Below are 18,689 nucleotides of genomic sequence, written 5' to 3' on the forward strand. Positions count from 1 at the left end.
TTTAACAAGAACATTGTATGGGAAACCTGGGAAGTAATTGCTCAGTTCTACTCAGCATTTGTGAGGTCTCAGCTTGAATTGTGGCTACCACACTTAAAGAGAGATGTGGGCAAATTGGAGAGAGTCCAGAGGAGAGTAATACAAATAAGTTTAGAAAACGTAACCTGTGAGGAAACATTTTAAAAAACAAAAATGTGCAGCTTTTAGTCTTGAGAAAAGAAGATTGGAGGATGGGGGAAGACTTGGTAATAGTCTTCAAATATGTAAAAGATTGTTATGAAGAGGATGATGCTTAATCTGCAGGGAGGAATATTTAGGTTAAATATTAGGGAAAAAATTCTGACTGTAAAGATAGTTAAGTACTGGAATAGGTTACCAAGGGATGTTGTGTAATCCCTGTCATTAGAGATTTTTAAGAAGAGGTTAGACAAACAAAAACCCAGGGGAGGGTGGGGTGGACTAGGTGACCTCTCGAGGTCTCTTCCAGCCCTGTGTTTCTACGATTATCCACTAGGCTTCATATTATAGCAATGGGAATTTAAAGAGCCTGAGTTAGCTACAGAAGGCATCCACTTCAATTCCCTTAATACAAAATCAAGGTTTTCTTCAGTGTGGGCTTATGCCCTTGTCCAGCAATCCTGTTTTATTGAACCCTCATCCTCCATCACTAGCATGCTGGGATAGCCTGGTAAACTTTCCCATGGAACTAGTAGCACTACCGTTATAGTAATCTCATGTAATAGTGTTTGGAAAGAATGTGGGCTATAGTGAGAGCTCAATAAAGGTGAGGAAAGAGAGGATAAAATGTATCCTTTTCCCAAATGTGATGCTTAAGTTCTTTGAGGCAGGAATCATTTTATCTGTTTGTACAGTGCCTAGTACAATGGGCTCCTAGACCCGACCAGAATACAAACAATAAAAGAAGCACTACTGCCAGAAAACCAGACAATAGGGAAAAGCTGAACTGTGTGACCTAAAAGAAGGAAAAACTCAAGTGACCATCAGGCTTTAGCTGAAATCCCCAGTGTAGACATCTGTGGCCCACTAATGGTGGAGCTCCACCGATGTATATCCCTAGCATAGATAAGCAAAATCATAATAAATGATCAATTGCACTAGTGGAGTTTATCGTTGCTTAAACCAACACTCTGTGTGCACTAGTGCAGCCACACCAATGGCTAATCACATATCTGTCACAAAGGCAAAATTCCTACTGAAGAAATTCATTTATAAATTTTTTCCATTGTTTTTTACTTTGGTGGGACGTGGTCTTATTCTGGTGTGTGTGTAATGTGTATATATACATACATACATTATAAGCTTCCCAGTAAAAGTGACCTAATATTGTGGGATAAATGTTTAATATCTGCTTTTGTTACAAACATAGGGAAGTTCTAATGCTTGATATTGTCAAGACAGCACAGTAGATGTTGCATAATTTGGTCCAGCATAGATATAAATAAGTACTGTGGTTAAAGTACTGAACTATTGAACATCATAAATAGAGCTGGTTGGGAAAATTCCAGTGAAACATTTTTTCATCAGAATTTGCTGATTCCTCAAAAATGAAACATCATGTCTTGTTACACTAGCCAGAATCTGGTCGGTTTCACTATTTGATGATGGGCAGCACTGAAGTGATAAGAATCATGTCCATTTCAGTCAACACCTGCAAAGGCTTTCAGGGTTCCTGGTTCTACTTCAACCTGCCAGGGATTTCAGGGAATATATTTTGTTTTGGAAATGCCACATTTTTATCAGGCCAAAAAATATTTCCTGAAACTCAAATTTCACAAACCTAAAATTTGGCTTCTCTGCCAGCTCTAAGCATAATTCATGTTACATATATCTTGTATAAATCAAAGTTGAACCTGGCTAACTAAAGATGTCATTTGAAACCAATTTAGTTAGTTGTGCACCCATGAGTTAACGGAATTGGTTTAAAAAAAAACAACCCTCTTCGTTACACTATTGCAACTTTCTTGTGTAGACAAGACCTTACCTTACACACAATCATAAAACTTGTATGTGAAATATTTTAGCATTTTCATAAAAATTAATTTTTGTTTGTTTATTGGAAAGAGTAATGTGGCATTTTTCCAAAATAAATTTGGTCAATACATAAAGGTAATCTGTGTGATATTTCTCCACGTTTGTTTTTCCAAAGATTTTTTTTTTAAAACTGTTTTTAATACCACTGGGAATAACCATGAATATATAAGAAACAAATGAACATACAAATGTTTTTAATTTAGTGCCAGTCATGATCTTCTGTCCACCAGCTGTAAGTCTTTTGAGGAGCAGTGTGAAATATGCAACTAGCTTAAATGTTTAATTTCTCTGATAATTTCAGCTGACTTTATACAATAAGTATTAGGAATAAACTGTATATATAATTATATTTCATGTTGATATGAGACAGTAGGTTTATGTAAATATAGCTAAATCATTTTACAAGGAGATAGCTCATGTCACTTCATATGAATGTTTAGAATAATAGCATGATTAATAAGGGGTTTTTTAGACTAGACTTTTTGTTCATTTTGACTGTCTTATCTAAAAGACTTCTAATTATACTGCGTAAAAATGGTCTTTGTTACTTTTTGGTCTTAATCGAATTTGTATCATTCTTGTAAGGGAATATTTGTATTAGAGTAGCACCTAGAAGCCCTAACCAAGATTGGGACCCCAGTGCGCTAGGCACATATGAAGGCAGTCCCTGTCTTGATTAACTTAATCTGAAGTATGCTGTTTGTCAGCTGGATATCCCCCCTGATGTATTTTTGTGACTATCATGACTTACTCAGCTTGTGCAGAATCTCAGCTTGATTTTTAAAAAGGTGTTTTTAAGCCCTTGTTTTTGTCAGAAGATGTTCCAAATATGAAATGCTTATAAACTAATGTAGTGCTGCCTTCCTGATTCTGCAGGCAGCCTGAAACAATGGCTTGGAGAGGTGTGAACTCTTGTCTCCTATTAATCTCATGGGAATGTCAAATAAAATGCTGGCACATAAATGTCAACACTAACTATTTTAGTGGCTGGAAGGGTGTGGGAGAGACACCTGGGCTGATGAGAACTGGGAATTGCTTAGGGAAGGAAATACAGCGTAGAACAGAAACGCTAAGAGAAGGAAAAGGAGAGAAATGGAGAAAGGAGCAGTAGGTGAGGAAAAGAAACAGAGCAAAAATGGTGGTGGCCCAAAGGAGGGCCAGCATACTTTCCCACTGTGTGGTATTGAATGTGACAATAAATAACTTAAATAATAGTAGCCAGAAGTGTAGTTACTGTATAAAAGCCAAAATCTATCCTTGAGTTTTGTGCAAGCCTCCAGTTAATGTCAATGTATTATTCTGGGGTATGGAGTCCTAAATTTATGCCACACTCCATAACCAAAAGTAGTGGAATTCGATCCTCTCCACCAAATGAGTGTGACTCATGATCCGGATGAACAAGACAACAGGTGGGAGAAAAAGTATTTTGTAGTGCCTAATACAAATGGAGAGCTGAAGCACTGAGAGGTGTTAATTGTTGACTTACCCAGTGTCTCACAAAAAGACTGTGGCATAACCTGGTATTGAACCCAGAGCTCCTGGAGTCCTAGTCCAGTGTTCTAACCACAAGACTGTCATTTCTCTGACATGGATTAAATGGATTTCTTTAATTTTGCTTTTTTAGACACATTGGACACGTTGGTTGGGATCCAAACACAGGTTTTGACGTAAGTAACTTCAGTATTGTACTTAACATATCAGATGGTTAAAGGCATCATGTTTTTGACTAAGGTGTCCAAGAATGGTATCAAAAACTAAAAGTTCCATCGCAAACCATGCAAATCATGGCTACTGTGATGCTACAGAATGATGTACTCTGGAAAAATTATATGTGGAGGGAAAATACTAAAAGGATTTGGAGGGGGGGGTATTTGTAGAAGACTAGCTAATCCTTAAATTTTGTGCTTAATATTTTCTTTCCACACCAAGAAAAGTCTGTTCTTATTAAGGAATTCAGCACAGAAAGCTGTGCTTGAGTCTCATTTTTTGTTTAGCTGTTCCTCTTAGCTAGATGGGATTTTTTAACCAAAAAAATGGTTTATAAGTAAAATAAGAATCTTTCTTCTATTTGTTTACTTCAGGCGAGAAAAAACAGTATCCATAAATAAATTATAGTACTAAGTGTCTGATTTGCAGGTGAACAACTTGGACCCGGAACTGAAAAAACTATTTGATCTGTGTGGAATTTCAGAGGCTCAGTTAAAAGACAAAGAAACATCGAAGGTGATATATGATTTCATTGAAAAAACAGGAGGAGTAGAAGCTGTTAAAAATGAGCTGCGTAGGCAAGGTAAGTCTTCAGCAATTATTGCATCAGACTGAGCTATTTGAGTTAAGGATTAAAAAATGTTACTCATCTGAAGCAGTTTCTGGAAGTCTTCTCGTGCCTTTACATTGGAATAGAAATTGGATATTGAGTTTGAGATTTCTGTGCATTATAGTACACTACATAAGTGTCCCAGTGTCACCCATGTGTATAGTTCTAAAATATTTTTCTTTATGATCAAAATGTTTTGCATGTCATAAGTAATTTCACTTTCACTGACTGCAAAGCTATGCAATATCTCCCATCTGAATTTTTAAAGTAGTTTCCATTGCATATTTTATTTTTGGTCTTGCAAAATCATAAATATTTAAAGATAGAATTCAAGAAATCCATTGCTGCTGTCAGTTCAAGGTAAAGAACTTAAGCTTACTAGTACAATAGGTAATGAACCTTCTAATATACAGAGGCCTGCAGATTGTTCTCCTTTTAACTCAGGTAGCAGAACTATTGCTTGGTAATCAAAGGGTCTCTGAGTTAAGTTTCTACTGGAACTTTATTCATAAATGAGCCATTTCCAGCATGATACTACTTAATGTATTTAAGAATGGCCATAATGGGTCAGACCAAAGGTCCATCTAGCCCAGTATCCTGTCTTCTGACAGTGATCAATGCCAGGTGCCCCAGAGGGAATGAACAGAACATTCCCTGTCCGACAGAGGCTAGGGACACCATCCTTGCCCATCCTGGCTAATAGCCCTTGATGGACTTATCCTTCATGAACTTATCTAGTTCTTTTTTGAACTTTGTTATAGTCTTGGCCTTCACAACATCCTCTGGCAAGGAGTTCCATAGGTTGACTGTGCGTTGTGTGAAAAAATACTTCCTTTTGTTTGTTTTAAACCTGGTGCCTATTAATTTCATTTGGTGACCCATAGTTCTTGTATTATGAGAAGAAGTAAATAACACTTCCTTATTTACTTTCTCCACACCAGTCATGCTTTTATAGACCTCTATCATATCCCCCCTCTCCTCCCCAGTCATCTCTTTTCCAAGCTGAAAAGTCAGTCTTATTAATCTCTCCCCATACGGAAGCCATCCCATACCCCTAATAATTTTTGTTGCCCTTTTCTGAACCTTTTCCATCTCCAATATATCTATTTTGAGATGGGGTGACCACATCTGCATGCAGTATTCAAGATGTGGGCGTACCATAGATTTATATACAGGCAATATGATATTTTCTGTCATCTTATCTATCCCTTTCTTAATGATTCCCAACATTGTTAGCTTTTTTGACTGCCACTGCACATTGAGTGGATGTTTTCAGATAACTGTCCACAATGATGCCAAGAGCTCTTTCTTGAGTGGTAACAGCTAATTTAGACCCCATCATTTTATATAGATAGATAGTTGGGATTATGTTTTCCAATGTGCATTACTTTGCATTTATCAACCTTGAATTTCATCTGCCATTTTGTTGCCCATCACTCAGTTTTATGACATCCTTTTGTAGTTCTTAGCAGTCTGCTTTGGACTTAACTATCATGAGTAGTTTTGTATCCTCTGCCAATTTTGCCACCTCACTGTTTACCCCTTTTTCCAGATCATTTATGAATATGTTGAATAGTACTGGTCCCAGCACAGGCCCCAGGGGGACACACCACTGTTTACCTCTCTCCATTCAAATATTTGTTGCCATCATATTTATCTGCTGTTTTTCATAACATCTTAATGTAACTATAGTGGTGGGAGGGTGTAATATGACATGTCATTCTGCTAAAAATACATTGATATTATCAAAATTCAAAGTAATTCCCTGATTATTTTTCAAGGAGTACCGATATTAATGCTGTTGGAATTGTAGCAGTTTTAGGCTGCTTGGTAAATTGCTTCGTATTTGTTCGCCAGTTACAGGTTCAGAGTATGGTAACTTGTTACATTTATTCTCTAGGTCCCCCATGTTGGAGTGGTATGTATTGAGCTGTTACTTAAGCCTATATCACTAAAAAATATGTTATGTTGTGACTGCGTGACCCTTACTTAATGGATAAGAAGTGTTAGGCCAAAAACTCATTTATTAACAATAAAATACACAGTAATTGTGACACTAAAAAAAAGTAGTCAAAAACTACCTTTCTGTGTTGGTTTACCATTGAAATTTGGCTTGGATTAGGACTTTTTATCTCAAAATATTGGATTTGCAAATTTTCAATTGTATTTCTCTCCTTTAAAAGTTTGAGTCTCCTTTAATCTTAAAATATGTATAAAGTACCAAATTTTGAAACTGCCTGACCATGTTAGTCTTTGAGTTGTTTCTTTACTTGTCCTTGGTGTTTTACAGATAGCGTACAATGCTAGCTTTTACAACGTGTATATTAACTTTAAAGTTCCACCACTTTGCATGGGTGTAGTTAAAAAGCTGCTGCCTCATGTTAGCATGCATGAGAAATAAGATGGGGGGCCTCCTTTGTGTTAGAAGTAGCTCAATAGTCCTAAAGGTCTTAACTTTGTCAGCTAGAATGCTTTTATCTATAACTATTATACATAATGTACAAGATAATGTTTAATCTTGACTGCGGTTTGAAGTGTTTTGTGATTTTTCACTGAAAAACCACCTCTCCTCTCCTCCCCCACCCCGAATTTTTCATTTTCTGTGTTTTATTGCAAGATTCTCTGTGCTTATGGATGGCATTAGGCCTGACAGGATGCTGGGTAGAGGTTTGAGTCCATTCTGATGCTAGCTGATTTTGAAATAGAAGTCATTTGTCTTGGGTTTATTTCCCCTAACTCTTGCAGAATTGATGGGGGTGGGGGGGGCTAGCAAGGGGGTTTTCATTAGAAGGTTTTAAGAAACTTTGAACATAACTATTGGCAAAAATAGAGTAATTTGGTTCAGTTATATCAGTCTTGATAAAAGCTATCTTTTGCTTGGAATGTTTCACTTACTTTTTTTCTCATAAACCTCTGAGATACTCCGTCATTCTGTTCTCTGGTGTGAGGTTACTCTCGCTCTTTGAGTTGTACAGTTTTGAAAATCCATAAGGCATTCAGCCATTCCCTTGGTGGTATGTAACATTTATTCAACAAATTTCTTACTTTGCATGCAAGTGAGCCTCATAGAACCTTGGACTCTTATTTCCAGTCATCATGTTGGTGGTTTCACTATGCTGTCTGTGAGATGGCATGTTTTTCCCCTCTAAATATGAATCTAATGCACGTGGTAGATCAGTTTTCTCTGTAAATCAGAGAGATTTTAACACCACTCTGTCAAGGAAAGTGGACTGCAATAAGTTATGGAGGCAGCACAAATTCTGAAGCATGGCAAAGTTGTATATTTTTCCAGTAATCCAGAAAAATATACATAGCTATTACTGAGGATGTTACATATGGTGACAGTGACATCTAGCGGCCAAAGGGGAAAATTCCCCCGATACAGCCCATACTCATGATACCAAGGGTGTTGGCAGCATTGATTTCTGATGCAATAGATCTATGAAACTGAGGTGTGGGCAGGGAGTAGAATATCTTCCTTTCCTTCTTTTTGGAAGGAAGGGGGAGGTAATAGCAAGGAGAGATCCTCCCTCCTTTAGAGGAGAGGAAGTGAATGTTGAACTCTGTTGGCACATACCTTTTCTTGTCAATGCTATTCCTGCTTCACGTACAGGAGGAATGGTTGGGAGCCCCTGAATCTTCCCAGTGAGATTCAGGGGCTCCCAGCCAATCTTCCCTGTGCCTCCTGCAGTTCCTGCTTCAAATTCCTCTTCCTGGTGATTTGACTATAATCAAACCTCATTCTTCAGGGCATCAGCCAGTCACACACAGGGGTCAGGAAGCCCCATCCCCACCCCCTGTGCAAAATTGGCCAGATGTGTTCTGGTAGTTTTTCCTTTGGGGGAATTGGCCACATCTGAACTCTGGACACGAGATGGGATGGACCAGTGCTCTGAGGAGGTACAGATAATGATCTTTCTTAGATGCCTGGCTGGTGTGTCTTGCTCACATGCTCAGAGACAAATGATCAGCAGATGTGGGGTCTAGAAGGAATTTCCCACAGTTCATCTTGGCAGGGACACTAGGATTTTTTTCTAGGGCTGTCGATTAATCGCAGTTAACTCATGTGATTAACACAAAAAAATTAATTGTGATTTAAAAAAATGAATCACAATTAATTGCACTATTAAATAATAGAATACCAATTGAAATGTTTTAAATATTTTGGATGTTTTTCTACATTTTCAAATATATTGATTTCAGTTACAACACAGAATACACAGAGTACACTGCTCACTTTATATTCTTTTTGATTACTAATCTTTGCACTGTAAAAATGATAAACAAAAGAAACAGTATTTTTGCAATTCACCTCATACAAGTACTGTAGTGCAATCTTTTTGTTGTGACAGTGCAACTTACAAATGTGGTTTATTTTGTTTGGTTTTTTGTTTGGTTTTTTTGGTTTTTTTTACATAATTACACTCAGAAACAAAACAATGGAAAACTTTAGAGCCTACAAGTCCACTCAGTCCTACTGCTTGTTCAGCCAGACAAACAAGTTTGTTTATATTTGCTGGAGATAATGCTGCCCGCTTCTTATTTACAATGTCACCTGAAAGTCCGACATTCGCAGTGCACTGTTGTATCTGGCGTCGCAAGATATTTATGTGCCAGATGTGCTAAAGATTTGTATTCCTCTTCATGCTTTGGCCATCATTCCAGAAGACATGCTTCCATGTTGATGATGCTCGTTAAAAAATTGAAGCATTAATTAAATTTGTGACTGAACTCACATGGAGAATAGTATGTCTCCTGCTCTGTTTTACCTGCATTCTGCCATAAATTACATGTTATAGCAGTCTCGGATGATGACCCAGCACATGTTGTTCTAAGAACACTTTCACTGCAGATTTGACAAAAGGCAAAGAAGGTACCAATGTGGGATTTCTAAAAATAGCTTCAGCACTTGACCCAAGGTTTAAGAATCTGAAGTGCCATCCAAAATCTGAGAGGGTTGAGGTGTGGAGCATGCTTTCAGAAGTCTTAAAAGAGCAACACTGATGTGGAAACTACAGAACTCAAACCACCAAAAAAGAAAATAAACCTTCTGCTGGTGGCATCTGACTCAGATGATGAAAATGAACATGCGTCAGTCCGCTCTACTTTGGATTGTTATCGAGCAAAATCTGTCGTCATCATGGACGCATGTCCTCTGGAATGGTGGTTGAAGCATCAAGGGACATATGAATCTTTAACGCATCTGGCACGTAAATATCTTGTGATACCAGCTGCAACAGTGCAATGCGAATGTCGCACTTTCAGGTGACGTAAATAAGAAGCGAGCAGCATTATCTTCTGCAAATATAAACAAACTTGTTTGTCTGAGCAATTGGCTGAACAAGAAGTAGGACTGAGTGGACTTGTAGGTGCTAAAGTTTTACATTGTTTTGTTTTTGAGTGCAGTTATTTTTGTACATAATTCTACATTTGTAAGTTCAACTTTCATGATAAAAAGAGATTGCACTATAGTACTTGTAATGGGAGAATTGAAATACTATTTCTTTTTTTACAGTGCAAATATTTGTAATCAAAAATATAAAATGAGCAGTGTACACTTTGTATTCTGTGTTGTAATTGAAATCAATGTTTGAAAATGTAGAAAACATCCAAAAATATTTAAATAAATGATATTTTATTATTAACAGTGCAATTAATTGTGATTAATTTTTTTAATCGCTTGACAGCCCTAATTTTTTCACCTTTCCTTGTAGCATAGATCGCTGGTAGGTTTGTGTGGGCTTCTCACCTATTCAGTTTCCTGACATTGCAGGTACTGCAAGCATTGGTAGCACCTCGGTCTCTCCTGTTCTTTCCCTGTGGAATATAACAGTTTGCTCTTTTGAGGACTGAAATGCTTTACTATAATTCAAGTTATTGACTTGGGTATAGGGGCAGCTGGATGAAATTTAATGGCCTGTGATGTACAGACTAAATTATTTAATAATGGCCCTTCTGGTCGTAAACTTTATGAAACTTCTTACTATGAACTCCCCCCTTCTTGTGAGGCAGGGAGGGAGCTCTAGCTCTGCATTTCGCAGGACAGAGGAGCTGAGCTTACACCTTCAACTCCTCCTCTTGTACTTCCCCCTTCCAGAGCCCAGGACTTCACATAACATGACTTCTTCCAAAGCATAACAAATGAAAAGAATGCACATTCATCTCAAACAACCTAAAGACCATCCATCTAGCTAAGTATTTAAATAAAGTACACAAACTATAATATCACACGAGCCATTAGAAGAAGCCCAGTTGAAAGGCAAGTGATACTATGCTACTGAAGATAACTATTGTTCAAATAAACTCATTTCAATATAAAATTCAGTTAAACTAAAGAGTTATCAAAAATTTATTCAGGCAGACATCTAAAAAGTCATTTCCTTCTGTCATTCTTTCACATAAGGATATTGTTATAAAGAATAAATTTGTCATCTGAGCAAGATGAAAGGCAGTTCAACAAAAAAAAACACAAATCCGCATCTACAAGTTAATTATAACTTCAGATTCACTTTGAGTGATGACACTCAAACTGTAAGAGTTGAAACATCACATGGCCATAGAGCATTTTTTCTATCAGATAAATGGAGAAGCATCAAAATTAAATTTTCCACAGTTATATGTGTGTGTCCATCCAGGACTAATGTTCATCTGTTCAAGCACTTCTGGAGAGCTCAGGGGACACAGTCACAGAAAAATAAGATCTTTCCAATGTGAAACTCTCTATACATCCAATATTAACTCTAAAACTTGTCTCAGAAAAAGCCTGAGTACAAAGATGGGTTATTGAATAACATAAAATATGCTGAACTATCAAAATGCACATATGCTGTCTCTAGGACAGAGTATTTTCAAATATGGAAATTAGAAGCATTGAAATACTTAATTAGACAAAACCATAGACTAACTGGCATATAATCCAATTTTGTGTACATAATCTATGTGGGGTAGAGAGCAGGTTCTAATAGACACTAGTTTGGGAGGTATATTAAATGCCATATTAAAAACTAATGTTGAACAAGAAACATTGCCTATAACTTGAGATGCTGTATCTGCAGCACTGTTTAATCCTAACAGGTTTGGTTTAATGTGCATTGCTGAGAGTAAATTCTTAAGATTGCAATTGTTTGCTATTGGCCTGCACAACAACATAACTGTACGTGCAATATTGTGTGCCATCTTGCCTTAGCAAGAAAGTAATTATGGTCGCTCTTGTTAGTATTATCAGAAAAGTGTTACAGAATTACTAACAAGCCATGCTTTTAAAAATACACATTTCCCTATTTTGAAAAAATATACTATTCTCTCCATATTTAGGGTAATTACTAGGTTTCCATTTAATGAGTATTTTCGACCTGCTCATCCTTAACTTAGCAAAAACTAAATAGTCTTGAAATCTTACCTGTGCATCTGAGGTGAATGTCTTGGAAAGCTTAATGTTAACTTCCTAAAATATTTCCCTATACAAAAAGGACTATGGATATTCAGGGAAATTCATACCCAATGATAACACAAGCCACTCATCAAGACCCAGTTTATGGTTTATAGCTTATTTGGTTTTTTTACAAACATAGTGCAGTGCTGATAGCTGGTATAATATCAGTTCTTTTCTTGTAAAATACACGAGAAGGATGACACATGGACAATATTTTTCAGCGTACCAAGATCAGGACTAGTAAAATTTGTATAGGCACAGAGATCCTTGTAAAAGACATGGCAAAGGTGTTTTGGCACTGTTACATTTTACTCCTTCCTATGCATCTCAGCTGGAATGACTTGGGATAAGAATTTTGTGTAGTATATAACTAGGCACTATCTTATGTGTTTTGTTTCAGCTCCACCACCGCCACCACCATCCAGAGGAGGACCCCCTCCACCACCACCACCACCTCCACATAGCTCAGGTCCTCCTCCTCCTCCTGCAAGGGGAAGAGGAGCTCCACCACCTCCTCCTTCAAGAGCTCCCACAGCAGCACCTCCACCCCCACCTCCATCTAGACCAGGTGCAGCAGTGCCCCCTCCTCCTCCAAACAGGATGTATCCTCCTCCACCTCCAGTGCACTCATCATCTGCACCGTCTGGCCCACCTCCACCGCCTCCACCACCAGCAAGTGGAACATGTGTACCTCCGCCGCCTCCTCCACCACCTCCCCCTCCTGGTCCTCCTCCACCACCTGGCTTCACTTCAGAGGTTGATAATCAATTTCCAGCTCCTGCAGGAAACAAAGCAGCACTCTTAGATCAAATCAGAGAAGGGGCCCAGTTAAAGAAAGTAGAACAGAACAGTCGACCTGTATCCAGCTCAGGAAGAGATGCGCTCTTAGACCAGATACGACAGGGTATACAGCTGAAGTCGGTAAGTATCTACTGTTTGTCGTCTTCTAAATTTCCAAAACTAATTTAGAGCAATAGCCAATGGGTTGGGGTTTTTTTTTATTATTATTATTTGGTGGGGGTTGTGGGGAATTGGCATGTTGTATATTTGTTTGTTTCTTGATAAATCCTAGGCCACCTTTCTTTAATGTTATGGCTTGGCTGTTGCCACACCATAATTAAAATTGATTCTCCATTTCTAATATTTGACTTTTGGCCCACCTCTGAAATCCTTAAAGGAGATTTTGGCTACAAAACTCTGGTGTGATCTATGGTTGTGTCCGTCAGAGAATTTTTCCATTATTTTTTAGGCAAATCAAATCTCTTTTTCAGTGACATTTTAAATAATCATCATTGAATAATTCTTTCAGATTTTAGTTTGAAAACAGAAATTAAAATTTAATTTATTGGAATTATCTAGTATAGATTTAACGTGCAGTCCCACACCTCTGACGTTGCAATCAAATTACATTTTTTATTAAATGTTGGTTTAGTAATGTCAGCATGGCTCATGAGGTTATGGTGACCTTTGCCAGGAGCATCCATGCTTTAATAAAGTTTTCTGAAGAACTGTAGAGAATGAGTTTCATGGGAGACAACACCTGGATTTCTCCTTATGCTCCACTTCTCGTCACTGTTTCCCTGTCTTTACTGTTTCACATCCTCATAGCTCTGCTCCAGCTTTCAACTCCTCTCCTAATGCATGTATGCAAACACCCTTCGTTCTGGTCACTTTTCTCAGTCTGTAGCTCCAACAGTCCCTCTTCCAGTGCAGCAGGCATACTCATTCTTGTCAGATCCCTTCTCAAACCGCTCTGCACCATCTCTCATCTTGCTGTCACACAGTCTTTAAAAAAACAAATTCAGTTTTTTTTTTTTTTTTTTTTTTAACATTTGTTGATAGTGCAATACTCACATAATATTTGTTTCTTTCCTTACCCCGGATCCTTGCCTGGTCTGCTTCTAGGTTTTTCTGAGCATGTTCTAAGCTCTTTGGGACAGACCAGGTCTTTCTGTAAAGCACCATGCAAAAGTATGGAGATGTATAAATAATAGACTTGTTAATACATGGGTGCAGTACCCAATTTTATAAATCCCTACTAGGGAGATGCAGGATTTATCTGCGTAGGCTAGGACCTAGTCAACAAACTTTAGCAAAAAAATGTCATAAGTTTTGTGTTATCTCGAACATAGAGCATTATTCAACTGAACAAGGCTTGCTATTCAGATACATTACGGAACTTTCCCTCAGCTATGGAGGTCTCTTCCTGATGATAAGGCTTGCCGAGTTTAGATGTATGTATTTAATCATCACTGTGTCAATCACAGTATTGACTAACTGGAACTATGTTGTCATGCAAAGAAACAGTGGGAGAACTTGTATTTAGAAAACATGGAGTTTCCGAGCTTTCTTCTTTCTTAGTTTTCTTAGCTCTAGCTAGATCTGAGCTTGTAGTTTCAACAAATTTCTAATCTCCCTCCATAATTGAAAATGTTTTCAATTTTCTAAAAGAGGATTTGCCTGGAAATATAAAGGTTCTCCGTTTAATTATATCATAGCATTGTATTCTTCTTTCAAGGTATCTGATGGCCAAGAGCCTGTGCCACCCACAGCTGCACCCACCTCAGGAATTGTGGGTGCATTAATGGAGGTTATGCAGAAAAGGAGCAAAGCCATTCATTCTTCAGGTAGGTTTGTGGGAACTTTTGCTTTGGTTTGTCAAAGTGTAGGTGTTAATATACTGTGGACCATGAAATGTTAATGACATTTGTTTTTTCCTGATGACTATACTGAATTCTAGATGTATAGTGAAACAGAATATGCCAGACCTAGCCACTGACCCATCTGCAGTAATCTAGCATACTTCATCAGGCAATGGCCAGTGTTTTGTACTTTGCAGTAATGCTGTATTGAAAATTACCAGTTAAGACTAGCCACCACCTGATGTAAAATCTTAGAATATAGAAAGTGATTACTAATTGTCTGATCTTAAATATAATTATTTTGGCCAGCCCAGTGTTTGGTGCAATACCAGATTAATGAACACTGCATACAGGAGTCCTTCATTCAGAAAAACCTTTTTTAATTGCCAGAGGATCTGTTTCTAACTGAAGATGCATCTGTTAGAACTGTAACTATGCTCTTTGAATGTCACGTGCTGCCCAACCAACAAGTGACTACCATCACTTGCTCATGTTTGCCTTGTTGCAATTTTTAATACTTGGGTGCATGCAAAAAGTAAGGTTTAGGTTGATAGTTTTTGGCTAGTTTTCTCACTATCTTGTTATTAATGCTGTGGGTACAGCTGTTTTGCTGTATCGCTTCATTTTGCCAAATCTTCCCTTGCTGCCTGCAGATACCCTTACTTTGATATCCACAAGTCACTTTGCAGTTTGATTCTGTGTGTGAACATTTTGATTATTTTGGTTCTATCTTTGTGTGGGAACCTTCTAATTTTGATGTCCTCTGCAATCTTGATCATTATTGAATTTACTCCAGAGAAACATCACAAGGACATTAAGTACAATGCCATGCCCTCCTTAGCTGATTTAAAAAAAAAAAAAAAAAAACTTCAGTTAATCAAAAAATAATTCTAGCAATTCTGGACTGCACTACCACGAGCAGCAAACAATGCTATTCGAAGACTGATACATACTTCACGCTTAGGCAGATATAGCTTCACACACAAGTTAGAAGTATTCCATGAACCACAAGTGCTCTGTGGACATGATAGAAATACTTTTGTCTGTTTTTGAAGGGAGAAGAAACCCCTTTGGTAGGAGTTTAAATTTGGAGAGGCAAACATCTAACTTGCTTTTTTCAGCTTTGCAAAAGTAGAAAACCTAATTTAGAACATGTTTTTCACCCTGCCTCACTCAAAGAAAAAGCGGGAGGGCAGGAGTATTTGAAAATACATTTTTTACATTTACACCTCTACCTCGATATAACGCTGTCCTCGGGAGCCAAATATCTTACCGCGTTATAGGTGAAACCGCGTTATTGAATTTGCTTTGATCCACCAGAGTGCGCAGCCCCGCCCCACCCCCCCCTCCCCCGAGCACTGCTTTACCGCGTTATATCCGAATTCGTGTTATATCGGGTCCCGTTCTATCGGGATAGAGGTGTATATCTAAAAACTGTTTTTTGTTTTGTTTTTGTTTTTCTTCCTTGGAGAAGAAAACACCCAGAACTGGAACTCGTATATTAGGTATTGATAATGAGAGCAATTTAGAGTTGTAAATTTCATTTCTTGTGATGCTAGTAACTATACTTCAGCTGTGCAGCCACTGGATTGATTTCTAATGGAAAGGTAATATTTTTTGTCATGTATCAGAGGGGTAGCCGTGTTAGTCTGAATCTGTAAAAAGTAACAGAGGGTCCTGTGGCACCTTTAAGACTAACAGAAGTATTGGGAGCATAAGCTTTCGTGGGTAAGAACCTCACTTCTTGCATCTGAAGAAGTGAGGTTCTTACCCACGAAAGCTTATGCTCCCAATACTTCTGTTAGTCTTTGGGTTATGTCTACACTACGGGATTAATCCGAATTTAGATAATTCGAATTTGGGAAACAGGTTGTATAAATTCGATTGTGCGCGGCCACACTAAGCACATTAATTCGGTTTTTAACCACATTAATTCGGTGGTGTGCGGCCACACTACCCCATTTATTTTAATCACATTAATTCGGTGGTGTGCGGCCACACTAACCCTAATTCGAATTAACAAAATCGATTTTGGCGCTACTCTGCTCGTCGAGGTGGAGTACAGAAATCGATTTAAAGCGCCCTTTAATTCGAACTAAATGGCTCTGTTGTGTGGACGGGTGAAGGGTTAATACGAATTAACGCTGCTAAATCCGAATTAATCCCGTAGTGTAGACCAGGCCTTAAAGGTGCCACAGGACCCTCTGTTGTTTTGTCATGTAAATTTTGTATACTCAAATGACTGTTGCTCCTCTTCTAGATGAAGATGAGGATGAAGATGATGAAGAAGACTTTGAGGATGACGACGAATGGGAGGATTGATCAATATATTATATTATTATATATATATATATTTTTTAAGGTGAATGAAATACTAAACACTACTTTCTGTCTATGGATTCTGTAAAATTATCATGTAAATGTTCTACCAATTTGCTGTATATTTTTGTTGCCTTTTGCTTTTTTATTAATCTGTGCAATACCTCATTTAATCTGTAAAGGTTTGTCATAATCCTCTACAAAGCTACTCCCTATTAATGTGTGCAAGTTTACATCTGGATGCTCAGTGTACATGTGAATACTTTCCATTCCATCAATAAGGGAGTTTAAATGTAATATGTGAGACTGACAAAAACCTTAATGTAATTTAGTTATAATGCAAGAAGGAAAACACTATTTTCATACCCTACTTTTCTGTATCTAAATTTTCTTATTAAAACCTAGTATAGTACTACATTCTTTAAGTGATGCAGCTCTTAGTTTATTTAGCCCCTTCATTTCAAATACAATGCTACATGAATGTTGAGGCTGATTATAATATTGCACGGTTTTCAATACATCACAACATTGCAGTTGTTTGAATCTTTGCAGTATGCTTTTCGTAAAACTACAAAAATACACAGCTAGTTATGAAAATTAATAACATTATACTGTAGCAATATTGTCTGCTATTGGATAGCAGTGATATTTGAAGGCTTTAATTAGGGAACTCTCTGCCTGAGATTAAACAGGATGACTTTTTACTATAGCAATGGTGAAGGCATCTTTGATGCAAACCAGTTTGGTCCTGCTGTCTTTCAGAATGAGGAAGAGCCTAAATTGCTGGGGCTATACTGTAATCTGGCTGTTGCTACAGTCATTTGATTTTTTTAAATCAATTTTACGTATTTTTTGGGCTGAAGAGCTGCGTTTAATGCTTGCTTCAATAATGTTGGGTTTAAATTCATTTTAAAATGTGTAGGGCACTGGTATACTAATAAAGTAAACTTACGTGGTGTTACTTTGCAGTCTTTATGGGTTATGGTAATACCAAACACTAAGACACCAGTCCTACACTTAAAAAAAAAAAAAAAAAAAAAAAAAAAAAAAAAAAAAAAAAAAAAAAGCATATAAATCAGAATATACACTTTAAATATGTACTGAACTTTATTATTGCAATATTCTGTCTGCATACGTTGGCTTTAAGACCAAGAGTTGTGATAAAAATCAAGGGCCCTATTCATAATAGTGTTTGAGTACATAATTGGAAAATGGGTTTCTTGTTTCACAGCTTTCACCTTTATATAAGATGTACTTAATAGTGAGGTAAAAATTGGAGTATCTGCCTATTAAAATACACTACTCTGCTTTAGCCTGGGTATTTAATGTCTGCAGCACTAATTATTGTACTTGCAGTAAGATTTAGGTAGAAACTCTTTTTAAAGAACCATATTATCTCACTGATACAGAATGTTTAGTTAAGTCAGTCATATTTGGAGTATAGTTAACACATAGTATCTTGAGACTTTCTGACTATAGTCAAGGTACCAAACTACATTTAAGTTATCCAGAGTTGTATTGACTGAAACCCAGTGTTGGCCTGATCTTGACAGGCTGGACCTGCATGATGTGGCTTGGGATTTCTAACCCAGCTATCTAGTCTCTAGTGATCAAGTACTTAATCGAGTGAGAAGAAAAGAATTTAAAAGGTTATGTTGCTGAAAACTGGTGTGAGAGGAGTTCAATTATTCCAGCGATGCTAACTCCCTTCCAAGTGTAACTTAAGCATGTAACTTGGGAAATCTCTTGCAAGTGGTCTCATTTTCTATCAGTAATATTCACATTGCCCTCTGCTGCTAGAAATACTTCTGCTGGCTTTGCTGCTGTAATGGCGTGAACATTCTGAGTTGACTATGGGTGAGGCCTGGGGAAGCTACTGTCCAGTGGGTTTAAGAATGTCCATATGAAGAATATTCTATGGCTTTGA

The 18,689-nt window shown here is 37.5% G+C and overlaps 1 protein-coding gene across 1 annotated transcript in view; it reads left to right on the forward strand.

Annotated features, from left to right (window-relative positions):
* The window catches only part of WASL (WASP like actin nucleation promoting factor), an 81,433-nt gene extending 63,710 nt beyond the window's left edge, over positions 1-17,723 (forward strand). Inside the window, exons 7-11 of the mRNA XM_026648714.2 lie at positions 3,677-3,719; positions 4,189-4,342; positions 12,202-12,722; positions 14,320-14,428; positions 16,704-17,723. Coding sequence (XP_026504499.1) covers positions 3,677-3,719; positions 4,189-4,342; positions 12,202-12,722; positions 14,320-14,428; positions 16,704-16,765 — 889 coding nt within the window. The 3' untranslated portion in view covers positions 16,766-17,723. The remainder of the gene's footprint in view (positions 1-3,676; positions 3,720-4,188; positions 4,343-12,201; positions 12,723-14,319; positions 14,429-16,703) is intronic.
* Positions 17,724-18,689: the final 966 nt, after the last annotated feature.

The sequence above is a fragment of the Terrapene carolina genome, unplaced genomic scaffold, assembly GCF_002925995.2.
Source record: "Terrapene carolina triunguis isolate 2854851 unplaced genomic scaffold, T_m_triunguis-2.0 Scaffold68, whole genome shotgun sequence".
NCBI lineage: Eukaryota > Metazoa > Chordata > Testudines > Emydidae > Terrapene > Terrapene triunguis.